This window comes from Neolamprologus multifasciatus, chromosome 4, assembly GCF_963576455.1.
Source record: "Neolamprologus multifasciatus chromosome 4, fNeoMul1.2, whole genome shotgun sequence".
In the NCBI taxonomy this organism is placed as follows: Eukaryota; Metazoa; Chordata; class Actinopteri; order Cichliformes; family Cichlidae; genus Neolamprologus; species Neolamprologus multifasciatus.
The window spans coordinates 29,987,581-30,007,138 of record NC_140442.1 but is presented as its reverse complement, the minus strand read 5'-3'; the positions used below and the strand labels follow the sequence as shown (position 1 = coordinate 30,007,138).

Here is a 19,558-nt window from a genome sequence, read left to right as displayed (position 1 = left end):
ACCTCAGCTATCAGAGTAGTTCAGACACACAGTCCAACCGCAGGTGGAGGGACTTGATGTTGAAACGATAACAAATAGAGCAGAATTAGAAAATGTGCTGGAAAATGCTGAAATCTGAATCCCAATTTCAACAAAAAACAGCATCGGGTGAAATAATCATTCTACAATTGTTATGTGAAGAAGACTTTTTTCATTTTCTTTCTCTTTTTTTTTGGCACTTTTATAAACAGTTGTGTCGTCATCTTTCACGTTGCAAACAAAACTCAACAAATGAGATAAATAATGCAAAATAATGCAAGTTGTAGAGTTGAGTGTTTTGCAGAATTTGGTTATTGACCAAAAACACTAAGCATATTACCAAGTCCACATTGTAAGACGTAAGTATTTTATTATTATAATTATTATTATTTTATATTTTGCTTACCTTTTATTATTTAAAGTATTGATGACATCTTTTTCAGCAGTGATGTCTTTGAGAATGCTGTTTTTTTTCCAGTTCAATAATTATTAAAAATGAATCAAAACTGTTATTTGCTGAGCGATACTCCAAGTTTTGGTACTAATTCGATGCCAAGTAAATAAAAGGCCAGTATTGCAGGTACTGATAATTTTAACCTATTAAAGCAGCTCATGTAGGGGAGAGTGGTATGATTCATCATTAATATGCAAATTCAGAACACATTTTAATGACCACTGAATCACTGAATCATTTTTACTTTACACACTAACCATCTACCAGCAAAACACATTGTTAAACTTTTCATGTATTTTTTGGAGGCCTAGAATGTGCCTGTCTCTAAAGAACTTTTGTTCAACATCTGTTATTTACACTGAATCTGTTGTGCTAGAATCAATCTGATACCAATACTAGTATTGGTATCAACACTATAGATATTTGGATCGATCCTCCCACCTCTGCTGTTTATATAGTCTTTAAAAGGGAGAAACACTAAAGCTCTTTAAATGCTTTATGTTAACAGGTATTTTCTTCTTCATGGAATCTGGTGCACCAACAGGTACAACCCGACTCCAACACCCCTTCCCACCACCCTCGACTCCCAGAGCAATCTATTAATTTGACTAATTACTACAGTTTTTTTCTTCATAAGGTCATCTCCAAAACCTGGCACTGAATCAGAATGCTGTACAGTCCTCAAACAATGACAGCCTGGGTTTTGCTGACAAGGCAGTTGATGGCAACAGAGACTCGAGCTATCAAAGAGGGTCCTGCACACTTAACACCTCACAATCTGATCCTTGGTGGAGGGTAGACCTGAAAAAAGTGCACACAATCGGCGCTGTACTAATTACCAGTACAGAAGAACTAGAAAACGGGCTGGATGGTGCTGAAATCTGGATTGGAAAGTCTACAGAGATCAATGACCTTAAAAGCATGAGGTGAAAACACTTGATAAAGCCCCAAATAATTAAATCATTATGTGAATAAGATTTATTCCTTCACTTTCTTTCTCTGTTTTTTTTTGCTCTTGCATACACAGGTGTGCTGTGATCTCTCACTTTCCCAGTGGACAGACATTTGACTTTCCCTGCAGGTCTTTTGAAGGACAATATGTCACCGTGTTTCTCCCTGGAAGCAAGAAGATCCTAAGTCTCTGTGAGGTTGAAGTGTACTGTGGTAATCACATTTCAGTCTGATGCTGATACAGACGTCTGGTATTTCATAGACTCTGAAACTCAGAAAATGACGTGTGACCTTTAAAATAACTGCACAGTGCACCTTCTGCAGAAACCGACTTTTCCTGGTTTTCTTTCAAGGATACCCATCACCCAATTTAGCACTTAAAGGAGAAGCTACTCAGTCATCTACGCTCTCTTGCTGCTGCATCCAAAGCCATCGACGGCAGACAGAACTCGTTCTATGGGTTCTGCAGCCACACTACTGAAGACGAGACCGAGCCCTGGTGGCGGGTAGACCTGCAGCACAGCTTTGCAATCACTACTGTAAAAGTCACCAACAGAGGAGATTGCTGTGCTGAAAGACTGGATGGAGCTGAGATCCGAATAGGGAACTCACTGGAGAACAATGGAAACAATAATCCCAAGTAATGATGAGAATTCAATTTTCATTATGAAATGAAATTAAGAGATACATGCTATCCAACTTTGGGAAAATCCATAAAAATTCCAACATGTTCATTTTGGCTCTTAAACTTGAAGAGAACAGGAAGCCCACAATATTAACATAATATTGTCTGCATATATTCGTCTGTCAGGTGTGCTTCCATCTCCCACATAAAGTGTCGAGCGACACTGCAGAGGTTCTTGTCCATTTGTGTCCTCACGTATTGATTATTGTAATGCTCTTCTTTCTGGGCTACCAAAGAAAAGTTTCAGAGGTCTACAGATGGTGCAAAATGCAGCTGCTCGCATTTTAACAAGAACTGGGAAATTTGAGCACATTAGCCTGTACTGAGATCTCTTCATTGGCTACCTTGTCAGGTTCGAGCAGATTTTAAGGTCCTGCTGCTCACCTACAAGGCTTTAAACGGACTGGCACCTTCATACATCTCCGACCTTTTACATCTTTACGTTCCATCCTGTGCTCTCCGATCTCAGGACTCTGGCCTTCTAAAGGTTCCTAGAGCCAGAAAAAAGACAGTTGGAGAGCTTTTTGTTTTTGTGCCCCGTTTCTGTGGAACAACCTCCCTCAAGATGTTAGGCAGGCTGCTCTGTGGAGGTTTTTAAAACTAAGCTGAAGACACATTTGTTCACCTTGTCTTACAAGTCTTAATTCTGTGGCTTTTAGTTTTTAAATTTTTAATGTTTTTAACTTGTATTGTGTCTTTTACCTGTATCGCTTTTATTATTATTTTATTTATTTTTATCTTTTTAGTTTCAAATAGTTGTACAGCACTTTGTTTGAAAGCGCTTTATAAATAAAGTTATTCTTCTTCTTCTTCTTCTTCTTCTTCTTCTTCTTCTTATTATTATTATTATAAAAGCGGGTAAAACCTACACATACCAGTGTGACGGAGGCAGCATGGAGGGTCGCTTTGTGAACCTGTTTCTTCCTGGACAGAAGAAAACTGTCGCCCTGTGTGGAGTGGAGGTGTATGCTGCCTGAGGTAGAGCTTTTAGTGAGTGAATCTGATCCACTGAAACACACCTGCCTGATAATGACTCATGTCTGTTTGTTCTTTTCGATACTTAGTGGAACCGCTTCCAAATGTGGCCTTAAACAAAGAAACAGGACAGTCATCGACTTGGTCGGGGACAGAATATTGGGTCTCAAAAGCTGTCGATGGATGCAGAAATGGAGACGTGCCACAAGGATGCTGTACCCACACTTCACCAACAGAGGGCTCTCCCTGCTGGCACATAGACTTGTTGGGTCTCCATAAAGTCACGGTAGTACAGCTTACAGGCTTATTGGGGCGCAGATCTTGATTGGGAACTCACAGGATCAAAATGGAATTAAAAACTCCATGTAGGACACGATTTCTCCATAAAAACTTTTTCTTTTGTAGATAAAATAAGTTTGATGTTTGTGTAAATCTATCAGGTGTGGCACTGTCAAATCATTAGGGAGTTCCCCAACACACACATACCAGTGTAATGAAATGGAAGGTCGCTATCACTGTGTTCATACCAGGACCTAAGAAAACACTGACGATGTGTGAAGTGGAGGTGTTTGCTTCTCTGGTATGGCCGTGGTGTGTTTGTTTTCTAGCACCATATGTTGTGGATGCATGTGCTTGTTGTTGCTTTCTATGTTGTCTCTATATTGCTTTCCACCTCTCAGTATTCATGTTTTAATTTTACAATCCAGCCCGTTAAAACAAAATGAAAACAACCAAACATGGTTGGAACAAACGGAACCTGTCAAGATTTTTCTTTTCAGCCCCCAAAGCTGTCACTCCTCCACCATCTCCTCCACCATCTCCTCCACCATCTCCTCCACCATCTCCTCCCACTGTGAGCGTGCTGCTGGGCGAAAGGAACGTGACGGTTGTGGGAAAGAGGCTTTGCTGGTCTGATGCTCTGATGTACTGTAGACAAGAAATCTATTCAATGATTAGAAATGTGAAATGACCACAAAGAGACTGAAGAAGAAGAAGAAACCACATCAAATAAAAATATCACCACAAAGCAATGCAAACAATGTACACAGTGACTCAAACTGTCTAGGAAAGGTTTAAAAGAAGATAGAGAACACACAAAGTTACCAACAGAGCACCACTTATCTAACCGAGGGTCACAAGAGTGCAGTTAGTTCATAATAACCCTGAACTTGGTAAGAGGAAGAAAACGGATGAATGGTTGGAGGGAGTTTTAGGTTTTTGGCCTCATTTAACATCATAAAGACAAATCTGGATCATATAATTGTGAAAAAAAGAGAAAAAGCTTCTAAACATCCACAGGTAACATAAACAGCAGCATTTTGTTCACTCTGTCCAACAGGTCACTCAGAGGAAATGGATTTCTTCCATTGGCCACAAAATTGTGTCCCTCGCTATTATTCGAACACCTGTGGCGGCATGGGCAGCAGAGAGGACTTCCAGTGGAAGGACATCCACTGTGGGAAACAACTCAACTTCATTTGCCAATTAGGTTGGGCTTATACCACTGTAATGCATTCTGCGATTTATTGTACGATTCCTCACAGTATCGTGTTTCTGGGGATTAATTACTCTACTCTCCGTTCATTAGGTGCTGGGGACGACATGCAAAGAGTGCATTTCTACAGCACCAAGAAAGACAGAACCCTAGAGTAAAGGCCAACAACATATTGCACATGCAAATTGCAATGTGTATAAGGGCTCATCTCACCAACCTTTCTGCAAACAGCTGCAGTCTGACTTGGACTGACTGCAATCACTCTGAGAGAGATTAGTGAAGGTTTCAAATAATTGATGTCCAGTTTATAAATGCAGACTAACTGCTACAGTTTGAGGCTTTATCAGTGAGCACAACTCAACTTCAGGTTATATTCCTTTGTTGCTAGGTTACTGAGTGCAAATGTAAAAGTTAACTATGAATTTCTGTTAAATGGGTTTTTCTCTCTCTATAGACAGATCGGTGATTTACAATGTATTTCTGTTAGTTGCCGTATTATCAGAAACATATTGCATGTAATTACCAGCTTGACCCCATTCATCTCCTCCTAGATGAGTTGACCAATCATGATGAAACTCTGCATAGACATTGTCTAGGGCTCTGTCAGTGCCAACATCTAATTGCTATATACAAATGTTTTACCCACAATTGTATATATTTGACAAATTAGAGCAGCGGTCTCCAACCTTTTTTGCGCCATGGACCGGTTTATGCCTGACAATATTTTCACGGACCGGCCTTTAAGGTGTCACGGATAAATACAACAAACTAAAACTAGTACCGGTACCGAACAAAAGAAGATTTATTCATAACACACGTGAAAAGACCCAGGAAAACCGAGTAAATGATAAAAACGATAACAAAATTACGGAGCACCGCAGGGGACATGGGAGAAAAAAAAATTAAGACGGACTTTTGCGAGATTTCGCAAAACAAACTCGAGATCTCGCAAAAGTTTTAGCCGCATTCTTCCCATTAGCTCGAAGCTAACGGGAGGTCGAGACCTACTACAGCCGGGAGGAACACCGCTTTCCCGGCACATCGTGCCTCAACCGCCCGGTCGGCTTCGAGCCAGCGTCCGAAGAATGCGGCTAAAACTTTTGCGAGATCTCGCAAAAGTTTTGCGAGAACCTGAGTTTGTTTTGCGAGAACCTGAGTTTGTTTTGCGAGATCTCGCAAAAGTCCGTCTTAATTTTTTTTTCTCCCATGTCCCCTGTGGGGCTCCGTACAAAATAACGCTGAAAACCGATAAAAACCCTGAAAACTATACATTTCACACCTGAGCCTCAACTCTCGCGGCCCGGTACCAAACGACTCATGGACCGGTACCGGTCCGAGGCCCGGGGGTTGGGGACCGCTGGTTTACAGTGTTTGTTGCAATATAATGTATCATAGCATCATCACTATAGTGAATGCTTGAACGTTTCCTCTCTGCTAGTTTAAAAAATAAAGTGTCACTGTGTTAATGAACCTTTATGATCCATTTGATTTTAATTTGATTACAAAAGGAGCTTTAAAGGTGTTTCTGTATTATATGAATGATCTTAGCAATGAAATGCAGATCACCGCTGAAAAAACACAGAACTAAACGAGGTGATTAGTTAGTAGCTGGCAGCGAGGGATACTGCAAGGATTAGTGCAGAGGGGGTGAGAGAGGGAGAGAGAGAGAGTCGTGCACAACAGCTTCTCTTTAATCAGTGGTGGAGGATTTATGGTGGAGAACATTTGGATGCAGAAAGTAATAAAAGAAAAAGACACAAGACGGACTGAGGTTAAATCATGTGAGTTATGCTTTTCCTCTTTTATTTTCACTGTATCATGTTTTACTTTATAATGCATATAAAATATACATTTAATCAAACTGCTGACATTAATATTGTCTACACCGTAGATATAAAGTATCAAGCTTTGTATCTATCAGTGTCTTATTTCAGGTCTTATTTACAGTTGATATCTCCCTGCTTTTGTACACATCTGTGTATCTATAAGCATATTACAGTCATGCTGTAAATTTCTTAAGATATAACCATGTAGACATTAATTTGCACCCTTCAGTTATTGAGTATCGATTGTTTTTGAGCAGTGAGAAAGTTCCCTCTTGGAAAATACATTTGATGATACATAGTGTAGAATTCCTAAGGTGGCAAAGATTAGTTTAAGTGGATTAAAGGAATCCACCTCTATTTCTAGTGTCTGTGATCATGTGAAGTCACCTGCTGTATCCGCCTGTAACACCTCTGTTTGGTATGGAGGTTAAAGGTTTGCGTTTTCCTGTCAGGGCTACTGTAAGTGCAGATGACTTTTTCTAGTAACTTTGTTTTGATAAGCTAATCTATTCCACAAAAAGCATCTGTTTTGTCGTGGTTGGCAGCTATGGGCTGCTATTAGAGGTGAACCTTGCTTTTTTTGTTGGTTCATTTTCCATCTACTAACAGGAAGAAGTTTAGACATCAATAAGTCTATTTGATTAATCAATCCAAGTATTTGGTGGAGGCATGTTGGATGATCTGATGGCTCACTGAAGCTTGTATACGTCAGCTCTGTAAACTCTGAGGTGCAACATTTCAAAAATAGCTTTTGAGATGTTTCCTTGTAAATAAAATGATGAACCAGCCAGCAGGCAATAAATGCCATCCACAGAGCTGCTGTTAAAAGCAGCAGTAGAGCCCCAGCTGTGAGTCACCTTGTGCTCCTTTATGAAAGACAACGTATTGGCAAGAAATATCCACAATCTGTAGTTCCTCCAACAGTGGCGATCACCAGAGTATCCAGCGCGTTTCCAGATCGATGAGGTGAAACGATGATGTTCTGAAGACAAACTACAGAAAAGTGCGTCTTTGATGTTTTACAAAGTGCATTTTTAGCCTTTTGGAGTTTTTTGTATCCAAGACGTGATAATATGAACAACCCAGATACAAAATATTACCTCATTATCAAGGTGAGATGGAGATGGGTTGCAAAGGGGCTTGCAGATACAGAGCAACTTTAAGAAGACTGATGCAGCTTAAACTGCAAATCCTATATGAAAGGTTGATGTGCTGAATGGTTTTCATGATTTACTCTTTAACCATAACACAAATCTGATTATTACATCATAGCTAATAATCTGTATATGCTGAACACTTTTCTAAGCTGTCTTCTTCTTGGCAGCACTTTCACAAAGTGCAGATTTTACAGTTTTGAGTTTTGAGTTTTTAATCATAGGAACAAGTGAAGAACAAAGTGCTGATGCACACGTCTGCTGCATTTTGTGTCAGCTGGAATTGTCTCCTCTCCAGTTTATTCTAAAACAAGTACTCTTACTATGAATACCATTTATACAGTATCAGTCACAATAGGGTCATTTTACTCAGTTATACAACACTGCAAATAAAGAACATGAGAATGTGAGGCTGATGCAAAATATTAACACACTTTACTGGCTATTGTCATGTTTGACAAACTCTGAGATTCAGGTTTCTTTGTTTGTAACACGAGTTTTCTTAACAAAACAGGAAAAAGAAATCGTTAATCCAAAACCGTTGCTTCCCTTCTCTTCAAGAGTTGGTTCACATTAATAATCTTTCAACAGAATTTCAGTCTTCTGATGTGTGAGTTGGGTGGACTGTGTTTCTCCAAGCTTTAAATTCTGGACAGACACACACATTACTGACCAGGATTCTGACTTTGGGTGGAGCCCAGCTTAAAGCTGCTGTGACCCAGAAAACATGTGCAATTATCATCCAAAGGTTTTGGGGTGTTCTAAATCCCTCCAAACAGGTCGTTATTTAACACACCGTCCTGCGGCATAAACAGTAATATGATAGTATGATGCTTGCTGTTATCCAGGATCCTCACTATACCACGTGAGGCTTATACTGAGACATTTATTTGATTTAAACTTATATGTTATACGCTGATGATCCCATCCTGTACAAAAATAAAATGAAGCATTAATTTATTTGCAATTGAAATAATTTAATTGTATTTTATTTTGACTCACATATTTTTTTATATTTTTGTGTGTAAATATGTTTTAACCTCTTTTTGGTGCAGTTTAGTGTTAACAGCAATGTGCGGTGTGCAAATCCATTCAAAATACACATACAGTGAATTATCCTATGTATCTATCTGCATGCACAAACACAGACACACACACATGCTTCGGTCTCCCCCTCTAATCCTCTGCTTATACAATCAGGGGGCTGTAAGGGTCATTGTAACAAAGCTTGCCAGCTAAACCAGATCTCATTATTGAAATATGTTGCCTATGAGCCTCTCCGTGTGCAGTAGTGCATATCATCAGGGAGACATGTATCTAAATCAGGACTAATCACAGACAGATGGAGACAACAGAGGGAGGAGGAGTGAAGGAGAAGTGGTGACGGTGTGGGCGGAGAAAGGGGAGGAACCCCGGAGAGGCAAACTGTCCTTAATTTGGTTAAGCCTGAGATTTTTGGATTACCTTTGGCAATTAATCTTGTTACAGTGCTGTGCAGCGACAGAGGGATGTCTAGCGTGGGAGGGGCCTGTGTGTGTGTGTGTTTGTGTGTGTGTGTTTAAAAGTAACTAACCTTGTGGTCTGCTATGATGTATTTGTATTAGGTTGCTACATTGTAGAAAATGAAACAATGTAGCCACTTTCAAATGGACTAGAAGTGTGTTAGTGTAAAAATGTATTTGCTATTAGCTATTGGTGAGTGAAGTCCTTAACCAGAGCAATTTGGTTCTCTCCATTTATTTTATTTTATTTTATTTTATTTTATTTTATTTTATTTTATTTTATTTTATTTTATATATATATATATATATATATATATATATATATATATATATATTTTTTTTTTTTTTTTTTTTACCAAGAATCAGAAACAGGAAGTGTTACTGACTGACAAACAGAGATGTTCACAAAATAACAACTTGTTAGCCAAAAGCTCCAAATTAAAGTATGCCTGTATTAAGTGAATTTTTGGATTTGAGAAAACCTGGAAAAAATGTCTTTGAGAAAATAAATCAGACCTTACTCATTCAGACTTTGTCCTCTTAGCTGTTAATGTCTGGCACACAAAAAAGTGTAGTCTCCAACTGGTAGGTAACTGGTTCTGGAGTTTCCTGGTTAAAAACCTTCATTTGATCAATTTGGTCGCTAACAAATTGCTGTGGTCACTGCCAGTTTGCACAGTGGATTCTCTTAACTTTGATGTAAACACGCACAAACTGTAACAAGTGCAAAACAAACGAGAAACATCAACTGTTTGCCTTCAAAGGAAAAGTTGCATGATTTGAAATGTCTTGGGTGAAGCAGGAAGGCACAACTTTTACCTTTTTAAGTTTCACTACAAATTGTAGGGGCCACAAGGGGGCTACTTAAAAAAAATCTCTCTAAATAATGAAATTAAATATCATTCAAACATTGTCTCCTTAAACTGTTGCATATGTAGTCTAGAATATGCTGATTGTTCTATTAATCTTGTACATGTGGAACTCTAAAAGCACCTGATCTTACTGGGTAATTCAGTTTCCTGCTATATTATTATACATTCAGAAAACGTACAGATGCAATTACTTGTTATCTAGTTTGAACACAATGTATGAAATATGTGAATACCTTATCAAATATAACACAACAGCAGTCTATGTAAAAGTGATGAAGTTACAGTGACACTTACACACAAATGAGTTTGAATATTTCACTTACCTGATAAAACACAATGCTTTAGACTAAGCACACACTGTGAGCATGAGAATGAGGTGATGGAGAGAGGATTAAAGGGATTACAGCCAGGTCAAAGGTCAAAAAGGACAGAGAATGAAATGAGGGCACATTTAAATCAGAGTGAAACAGTGAGAAGAGCTATTACTTTACTGCACTTTGTAGCTGCAAATTCTGTTGCATCGTGTAGGTAAAATTAAAAAATCCAATTAATCTAAAGACTAAACTTAGTGGAGATTTTAACCTCCCAACAACCAGTTTGTAATACTGTTCCCAAAAGCTGCCTACCATCGCTGGACATGTGTGGCTGCCTGATCACAACCATTTTATCAACCATATAAATATAAATTAACTGCTGAGCACCCGGCAAGAGGCAGGCTACACCCTGCACAGGCCACCAATCTGTTGCAGGGAAACTCTAATTTAACTTTAATTGATTTGATTCATTTCATATCAATTTAATTTTCATATGCTTTTATATTTTTATATGTGAATGCTGATCCACAGCAAATGCCATCTCAATGCACATTATAAGGCTTTACAATATAAAAAGGAAAAGGACAACCAGAGAGCAAGCGCTTGATGACAGTGGAGAGGAAAAACTCCCGCAGAACAGGAAGAGATCTCTGGCAGAACCAGGTTCAGGGAGGGGCTTGAGGGGAAGAGAAAAATGAAAGCATACATAGACAAATGCACTATGGGAGAGAGAAAATGCAATTTAATGACAGCAGTAGTGGTGTATAAACACCCAAAGAGGACTGACTGTGACTGAACATGCAGCTCTTCTGGTTTTCTGTCTCCTAAATCTGCAATTTGCAGTCCTGTCGTCGTGCTGCTGTCTCCGTCGATCAGCTTGGATCATGTTATTTATCGTTTGTCTGCTTTCCTTTTTTTTTTACAGAGCAACAATGCGACTGGTCAACATGGCTGGAGTGCGGCTCCGCCGGGCAGCTGAGGAGGAGGAGAAGGAGCGGCCACCCCCTCCACCACCCGTCTCCCACCACCAGTTTAACAGCATGAAGAACAAGTTCTTTAATGAGCTTACACATCTGCCAAGTGAGCACACGACTATCTAAACATAACGTTACAGTTTAAGCTACGTTAGGTGAAAAGAAAATAATCAGAAACTTTCATATTGTAAACTTAAGGAAAATGCATCAGAAAGCAGATCAGGGTATCTATCTCAGTCTCTTTCATCTCATCATCCTGTCATTCATTTTTCCCATTCTGTCTTCTCTCGTTTCTTCTCCGTGTGAACTTTCTGTCCTGCTCTCCAAGATCATAAACTCAAGAGTAAGTTCATCTCACATCTCATGCTGCTGTGTTTGTCGCACACAGAGTCACGTTCTTAAGGAACAGCAGACACATGAAAAAAGGCAACTGATAAAATGTTGACCCTAAAAAGTATTTTATAGAGTCAGTCTTTAAGTTTATTTACTCATCTACAGTATAGCTAGCTACCGTTTCTTAGAAACAGTAGTGCTTTGAGATAAATGCTCACAGTAAGAGTGCTAATAATTTGATTTAAACCAGTCAGAGGGCTGAGGGCCACTAAACCTGTTGGAAGCCCAAGAAGCCATGATATTACGACACTTTAAAAGAGTTCGACTTTCTGACCTGTGCAGTGTGATCACTCTTTTCTTTTTATGCAGCACTAATCTACATTTCCCCTTGCTCTCACTCCTTTCTCCAGTGCCCATGTGGGCTGTGGGTGCCATTGTGGTCGTGGTGCTCGCTCTTGTCGGCTGCCTGGGATTCTGCATCTACAGGAAGTGCTTCAACGCGGGCAAAAAGCCCAAGAAGGCCCGCGAGAGGAAGGGAGGACGAGGGCGCAGGAAGAAGGACAAGGAGGGAGAGGAGGGAGAGGAGAAGAAGGTGAGAAAAGATGAATTTCTTCTCTTCAAAAAGAAGAAAACCTGCACTACTTGGTAACTCTGCTTAGTTTGGTCTAAAATTCCCTTTCTGTGGGTTGTGCAGTAGAGGGGCAACATTGAGACAACTCCCAAAACACAAATGTTTTTACACATGGAGGATTTTTACCCCTTATCTTTTATTAGTTTTGCATTTGGCTACAGTCAGTGTTACCACTGGTAGCATGAGGCTGCATATAATATATAACCCCTCCAGGATGAACATTGATATATTCCACTGTCAGCGAGTTTGCTGTCCCATAAGAGCATGGAGGAGATTCCAGGACACAAACAGATATTCTAGGAGAGCTGGATCAGACTCCAGAGCAGAGATGGGCAGTAACGTGTTACTGTAATCCGATTACTTTTTTCAAGTAACGAGTAAAGTAAGGGATTACTATTGCAAAAAAAGGTAATTAGATTACCGTTACTTTCCCGTAGGAACGCTGTGTTACTGCGTTACTAAAACCGTGATTTTTTTGCGAGAATGTCTCATGACAGTGACGTAAGCGAGTGCGACGTTCGTGACAACAGCTGTGTGCAGATCAACAATGGATCATATATCGAGTGCAGAGAGAGTATGAGCGTGCAGCGTTTAAAGCGTGGAAGTACTGACCTTACTTTGAGTTTGATTCCATAAAAAGTGACAAAAACATTAGTGTCCGTTGTGCGTGGGAAGAAAACTTCTTTTTACAGCGAAAAAACACCTAAACTTCCAAACAAGCAGCGAGTAGCTACGACGTAATGGGAAACTCACAGAGAAACTCGCGGATTCTTCCACTGACCGCTGCACACCTGCACCAGGGTAAACCTCCGCCTACCCCACTCCTGCTTTACAGGTGAAAATAGAGCAACAGGACCGCTAGTCTTTGACTTTATTTATTTTCTGCTGTGTTTTACTTGCATCTATTTGAAAGACTGAGTGTAAACACACACAAAATATATTTTATGTGCTGGAATGTGCAGAAAATAGGTTTAAATGTTAAACAAATTTCTTCCAGTCAGTGAATGTTGCAGATAATTAAATGTTTGCTTGATGCATAAAGTTAAAAGATTAAAACTAATAAAACAAGTTTTAAAAAGAGACTTTTCCATTTGATTACATTTTATATGATTATGTAGAAAAAGTAGAATTGGGCTGAAAGATCTATCACTTTATCACCTATTCAGGTTGTAAATCGTGTTGTTAAAAAGTAACTAAGTAACTAAGTAATTAATTACTTTTGAAAATAAGTAATCAGTAAAGTAACGGGATTACTTTTTTGGGGGGAAGTAATCAGTAATTAGTTACTGATTACTTTTTTCAAGCAACTTGACCAACACTGCTCCAGAGGATCTTTTATTCAGCAGGACCAGAATCTGCTTCTGTGTGAGGAAGAACGGGATGAAGACTTCCTGAGCTACAACACGACATCCAGCTGGAAGCTGGTGTGAATGTGTTTGACCAAACACTCAAAAACAGATTTCATGAGGGTAGCCTCAGGGCCTCTAGTGGGCCCTCTGCTTATTGTCTGGCACTGTGAACCTGATTTCTATTCACAATAGAAGACCAGAACTGACGTCTAATGCCCCACAGATGGTCTGCAGAAGCTGTGGAGAGCATTATGATGCCTGTAATGACGAATTTGGTGGTGTGTCAGTGATTGTCTGAGGAAGCGTATCAATGGAGGGACACAGATCTCTACAGGCTATGCAACATTCACCCTAACTGCCACATATGATCACACATTGCACAGCTTTTTATGCTAACTTAGCAGCTATTAGGAACAGAAAGAAAGGGAAGCCTATGGCCCAAGGCTAGCCTAATTCATCCTAAATGGTAGCAGAATGTAGAATTTATCTTTCTATACAATTTTGTGGCTAAGCTATCAGCTGCTGGCTGCAGTATCAAATTTAAAATTAGGAAATGAGGGTGTTATTAGGTATTATTATTATTATCATTGGGATGTGAATCAAGAAAGATCCATGGCTGCATACCTCCTCCACCCTCTGCATGTCAACAGATGGAGTTAGCTGCAGCTCTGGGTTTTCTATCTGATTGTAATCACTGATTAACTGTTCACAGCTGTTTGGCCTTTATCCAGGTTGAGACTAGTGATGGCCGAAATCACTGCTTAAACTGCACACAACAGCCACAGTACACCAGGGTAAACACAAAAGGAGATGACCGAGTCAGAACTGCCAATACTTTGCTTTATTATTTCATCAAAGGGTTATATTTTCACACAGACTCCAAACCAGAGTATTATATTTAAATATTTATATTTAAGCCTTCCTTGTTCATTTTCTTTTCCATATTTTAGACATTTTGCAGAATCATGGTACTTTTTTGTGAACCTAAGGCACGGTGTGTTAACTTCTATCCAATGTGTGTGTCTTCCAGGAAGGAGAGGAAGGGAAGGAGGAGGAGGAGAAAGAGTTCTTTGGCAAACTTGAGTACACACTGGATTATAACTTCACTGATAATCAGGTACACACACGTTTAACCCACTAAAAGAAGGATTTTATGAGCTTCATCTAACATCTGTTTCCTCCCTCCTCTTGCAGCTGATAGTTGGCATCCTCCAGGCTCAGGATCTGCCAGCCATGGACATTGGCGGCACCTCAGACCCCTACGTCAAAGTCTACATGTTGCCAGACAAGAAAAAGAAATTTGAAACCAAAATCCAGCGCAAGAACCTCTGCCCTGTGTTTAATGAGACCTTCACCTTTAAGGTTTGAATCACACTGATGATATTATATGATGCATTTTTAAATCGCTGAGCACCACCTCATCACTCAACACCGTTGATAATTTTCTTCTTCAGATACCCTACAGTGAACTGGGCGGTCAGACTTTGGTGCTGCAAGTTTTTGACTTTGACCGTTTTGGTAAACATGATGTCATCGGTGAAATCAAGATCCCCATGAACTCTATAGACCTTGGCCAGCCAATACATGAATGGCGGGATCTGGTTGGAGGAGAAAAAGAGGAGGTAAAGGTGTTTTTCCATCTCCTGGAAACATGATAAATCTAATGGTACATGGGCAAGATAACCAAATCCCTGTGTTTATTCTTTGTTCCTGACAGCAAGAGAAACTCGGAGATATCTGTATTTCCCTTCGTTATGTCCCCACTGCCGGAAAGTTAACGATTAACATTATGGAAGCCAAGAATCTAAAGAAGATGGATGTTGGAGGACTGTCAGGTGAACACACATACTCGTACTTGTGCTTGTTCTAAAGACTCTGGAGAGCTCTGCTGACTCGTTATCCTGATGTCGTCTCTCTCTCTCTCTCTCAGATCCCTTCGTTAAGGTAGTTCTTCAACACAGCGGCAAACGAATCAAAAAGAAGAAGACGTCAGTCAAGCAAAACACACTGAATCCTTACTTCAATGAGAGCTTCAGCTTCGAGATCCCGTTCTCCCAGATCCAGGTTTGCATGCATCACAGTTTGACCACGTCATATTTAGACGAGTTGCATCAATGGGCAGGGCTTACATTGTTTTTTCCTGTGGTTGCATTCAGCTTGTGCACTATTTTATTTTAGGAGGCCTGAAACAGAGGCTGTTAGAAATACTGCTGTGCCAGGTTTAGACTGGAAATTGCAGCACTGTGTTTGAATGAGAAGAAACACAAACATCTGGAAAACGTGCCTCCATGTTTGCCTCTCGATTGGCTCTTGAAACTCAAAAGAATAAAGGCAACATTTTTACCTAGCTCGTATAGATTTTGTGATTTCATCTTGTGCTTCTTGCAGAGATTTTTCTTTAGTCTTGCCCCAACTTCCTCTAATGATACTCATGCCACAGTTTTAATATGTTGTATTTCCAAAAGTTGATTCTGTTCATCTGGACGTAGCGTTTTGTGGGAGAAACGTTTTGTCATCATCCAAGTGACTTCTTCAGTCTCAGCTGACTGCAGGTTTCAATCTTATAAACAGTACATTTGCATAATGACTGAAACCAGCCCACTGAAGGAACAATGGGCTGTGAGGTCAGTTCCTTAATCTTAATTATGCAAATTCTCATGACCATTGCTCAACAACCCCTTACCAAAACCCACTGATCAAAGCTCACTGATCAATGGCCATGAGTCCCATTCACAGAGAGTTGGTGAATGGCTGCAATCACAGCATGTAAGATGGTGACAGATGTACCCTTAGGCCCCTCCTCGATTCAGAGATGGTCTTTCCCTTTTCACGTAAATGGCCTCCTTGACTCCGCCCTCAAACCAGCGTTCCTCCCTGTCCAGGATGTTACATCCTCATCCTTGAAAGAGTGTCCACTGGCCTGTAGGTGTAAACAGACTGCAGAGTCCTGGCCTGACGAGGTAGCTCTTCTGTGTTGTGCCATCCTCTTCATCAGAGGTTGTTTGGTTTCCCTGATGTATAAATCCTGGCAATCCTCCTGCACTTAACAGCTACACTATGTTACTCTGTTTGTGTCAGAGGACCCGATCCTTGGGGTGGACCAGTTTTTGGCGCAGTGTGTTTTGGGGTTTAAAAGCCACAGAGACCCGATGTTTAGAAAAAATGTGTCTCAACTGCTCTGATACTCCTGACACGTATGGGATCACTACAGGTTTTCGCTTGCGCAGCGGTTTTCCTTCTCTCCTGGATCGGCTGGAGCTTTCTTTAGGTGCCTTTCCAGCTTTGACAAAAGTCCAGCTGGGATAACCACATTTACTCAGGGCCTTCTGGATGTGCTGTTTTTCTTCTTGGTACATCTGTCACCATCTTACATGCTGTGATTGCAGCCATTCACCAACTCTCTGTGAATGGTACTCATGGCCATTGATCAGTGGTCTTTGATCAGTGGTCATGAGAATTTGCATAATTAAGATTAAGGAACTGACCTCACAGCCCATTGTTCCTTCAGTGGGCTGGTTTCAGTCATTATGCAAATGTACTGTTTATAAGATTGAAACCTGCAGTCAGCTGAGACTGAAGAAGTCACCTGATGATGACGAAACGTTTCTCCCAGAAAACGCTACGTCCAGATGAACAGAATCAACTTTTTGGAGATTTACTTTCCAGGATGACTGAGAATACATCAAGAAATATGTTGTATTATTTGCAAAGTTCACATATGTATATTATATAGTTTTACAGGAGACTGAGCAGAGAAAACACTGAAATAATATAGGTTTAAATTTCAAATGAATTAGTTTGATTTAGCCTTCTCAGAAGACCAATCACGACAGGTATCAACCCTTTAAAGCTGGAACCATGTAATAATTTAAATTTAAAAAAAAAATAGTGTTCATCAAACCATCTGAGAATTAAAAAGAAAAAAGTTAATTTACAAATATTATTTCATATAGTTTTAATTTGTATCATAATTGCAACATGGAGCATTTTTGCAATTTGTTGCTTAAAAAGTATTTTTTGGGGGTGGGGGCAGGACGTCTCACTGATGATGATGATGCTTACACTGGGTGTTAATTCAATTCAATTCAATTCAATTTTATTTATATAGCGCCAAATCACAACAAATGTCGCCTCAAGGCGCTTCATAAGAGGTTAAGAGGTTAAATTATAAATGTGAAAGTACTACCAAAGTATTCCAGCAGGACGCGACAAGACAATGATCCAAATCTACAACAGGATGGCTGAAAAAAAAGAATGAAGGTGTTGCAATGACCAGTCAGCATCAACCTGATTGAAATGCTGTGGCAGGACTTTAAGAGAGGTGTACACAAACAAAAGCCCTCAAGCTTCAGTGACTTGAAGCAGGATTGTTGAAGAGTGGGTTAAAATTGAGTAATTATTGCTAAAGGTGAGTCTACAAGCCACTGAATCATGGATTGTAGTGAGTCCTGTTAAAACTGCATTACCCAGCAGCTAAACCTGACCAACCATCATAAACTGAGTTCACTCAAAAGCTTCACAATCACATCGCTCAACTTGGAATAAAGGTGCACACCTGACCCTCATCTGTCTCCTCACACAGAAACTTCAGGTGCTGATCACCGTGTACGACTATGACAAACTGGGCAGCAATGATCCCATCGGCAAGTGCTGGATTGGCTACGGCGCCTCAGGCGTCGGGCTGCGCCACTGGTCAGACATGCTGGCCAATCCTAGGCGTCCTGTGGCCCAGTGGCATACGCTGCTGACCGAGGAGGAGGTGGATGCTGCTCTGAAGGCCCCCATCCGCTAAAGACGCTCACATAGTAACTTACACATGTGTACAGCATCACGTAGACAGCAGGGTGTTTGTTTCAATAATAACCAAACGCCTGTAGAGTTTTATAACTTCATGCATTTTTAACCATATTTCAGTTTTAAACGTAATCTCTTTTGTAACATAACTTCAGGATGTCATTGTATGACTGCGTGTTATACTGAGTGCATCCTATAGAGATGCTTACAAACATATGCATATCAACTGCACACTTCCTCTGAATGGCTTTCAAAGTATAAATTAAAGAGCCACAACACAGTTGAACATTTTGCTTCCATAAAGCTGGAGGACTAACAAAACTGCATCATCTAAGATTTTATCTGAGCTTCAAGGCAAAACTCTACTCTTTGTTATTTATTGACCCTTTTATCATTAAGCTTTATTCTGACTTATGTAGTCAAAACCTGTCTTCAGGTTAATTCTGATTGTCTTCTTTAGTATTAGTGTAATTATGTAGCAGTTAACGTTGCTATTCTGGTACTCTGCCTGGTTATTAGAGTTCTCCAAAATAGTACTACATTTCCTAGAAACCCTGCTTCTCCTGCTTTTCGATTGATTTTTACGACCAGCAACAGCCCAGTCTTATATTACATTAGCATGGCCACTAGCAGGTTTAAGTGCAAGGATGCTAATCTGTTAGCAGATTTCCTGCCTCAAAGTTCTGTTTAATGAAGTTTTATACAACAATATTGGGTCTAATGACTGAGGTTAAAGAGCTGAACATTATAGAGTTTAGGAGAAATGTGAAATATTGCTGTTAACATTTAGTAGTTAAAAATGTTAAAAATGTGGTTTTGTTAGTTTCTTACGGTACAAATAGACCAAATAGCAAAAACTAGCCTGCCGAGCCTGCTGCTGTCAGTTCTCGTTGTTGTATTGTCCCAGAGGAGCAAAACGGAGAAACCAGAGGAGCTCTGAGCTCATGTGTGAATCTTCTTCTCACATTTCTATTCCTTATTTTGTCCCATGAATTTATCTTCATGGCTCCTGTTTTCAACACAACCTAAAACGTTTCAATGAAAGTGATGAAATTTGTTGTATCTAGTGTTCCATGTTTTACTTCTTATTGATCTTTCTCTTTGTCGTTCCTTCTCTGTTTGTGTGTATAAACTGTATAAAGAACTGTATAAAGAAAGATGTTTTCATTTTCATTGCAAATAATGTGACTGTAAATAAATAGCTGAATAAATGTTTCCAAACAATGACAAA

General features: G+C 39.8%; 1 protein-coding gene across 3 annotated transcripts; it reads left to right on the top strand.

Annotated features, from left to right (window-relative positions):
* The first annotated feature begins 6,223 nt into the window (after positions 1 to 6,223).
* Positions 6,224 to 19,558, top strand: syt5a (synaptotagmin Va). Of its 3 annotated transcripts, XM_085157681.1 has the most exons (11): positions 6,224 to 6,359; positions 7,329 to 7,407; positions 11,172 to 11,326; positions 11,549 to 11,563; positions 11,964 to 12,145; positions 14,564 to 14,650; positions 14,728 to 14,895; positions 14,988 to 15,155; positions 15,251 to 15,368; positions 15,464 to 15,597; positions 18,116 to 19,558. In XM_085157681.1, exons 3-11 carry the CDS (start codon positions 11,179 to 11,181, stop codon positions 18,323 to 18,325), a joined length of 1,230 nt encoding a protein of 409 aa, XP_085013807.1. In that variant the 5' UTR covers positions 6,224 to 6,359; positions 7,329 to 7,407; positions 11,172 to 11,178; the 3' UTR covers positions 18,326 to 19,558. The 3 variants fall into 3 exon arrangements, with proteins under 3 accessions (XP_085013807.1, XP_085013806.1, XP_085013808.1); XM_085157680.1 differs by lacking the exon at positions 7,329 to 7,407 and having other exon boundaries at positions 6,225 to 6,359; XM_085157682.1 differs by lacking the exons at positions 7,329 to 7,407; positions 11,549 to 11,563 and having other exon boundaries at positions 6,225 to 6,359.

Coding starts and splice junctions, on each gene's coding strand:
- syt5a (XM_085157681.1), top strand. CDS start 11,179: ATGCGACTGGTCAACATGGCTGGAGTGCGGCTCCGCCGGGCAGCTGAG. Junction 12,146..14,563: donor AGGAGGGAGAGGAGAAGAAG/GTGAGAAAAGAT, acceptor TGTGTCTTCCAG/GAAGGAGAGGAAGGGAAGGA. Junction 14,651..14,727: donor ATAACTTCACTGATAATCAG/GTACACACACGT, acceptor CTCCTCTTGCAG/CTGATAGTTGGCATCCTCCA.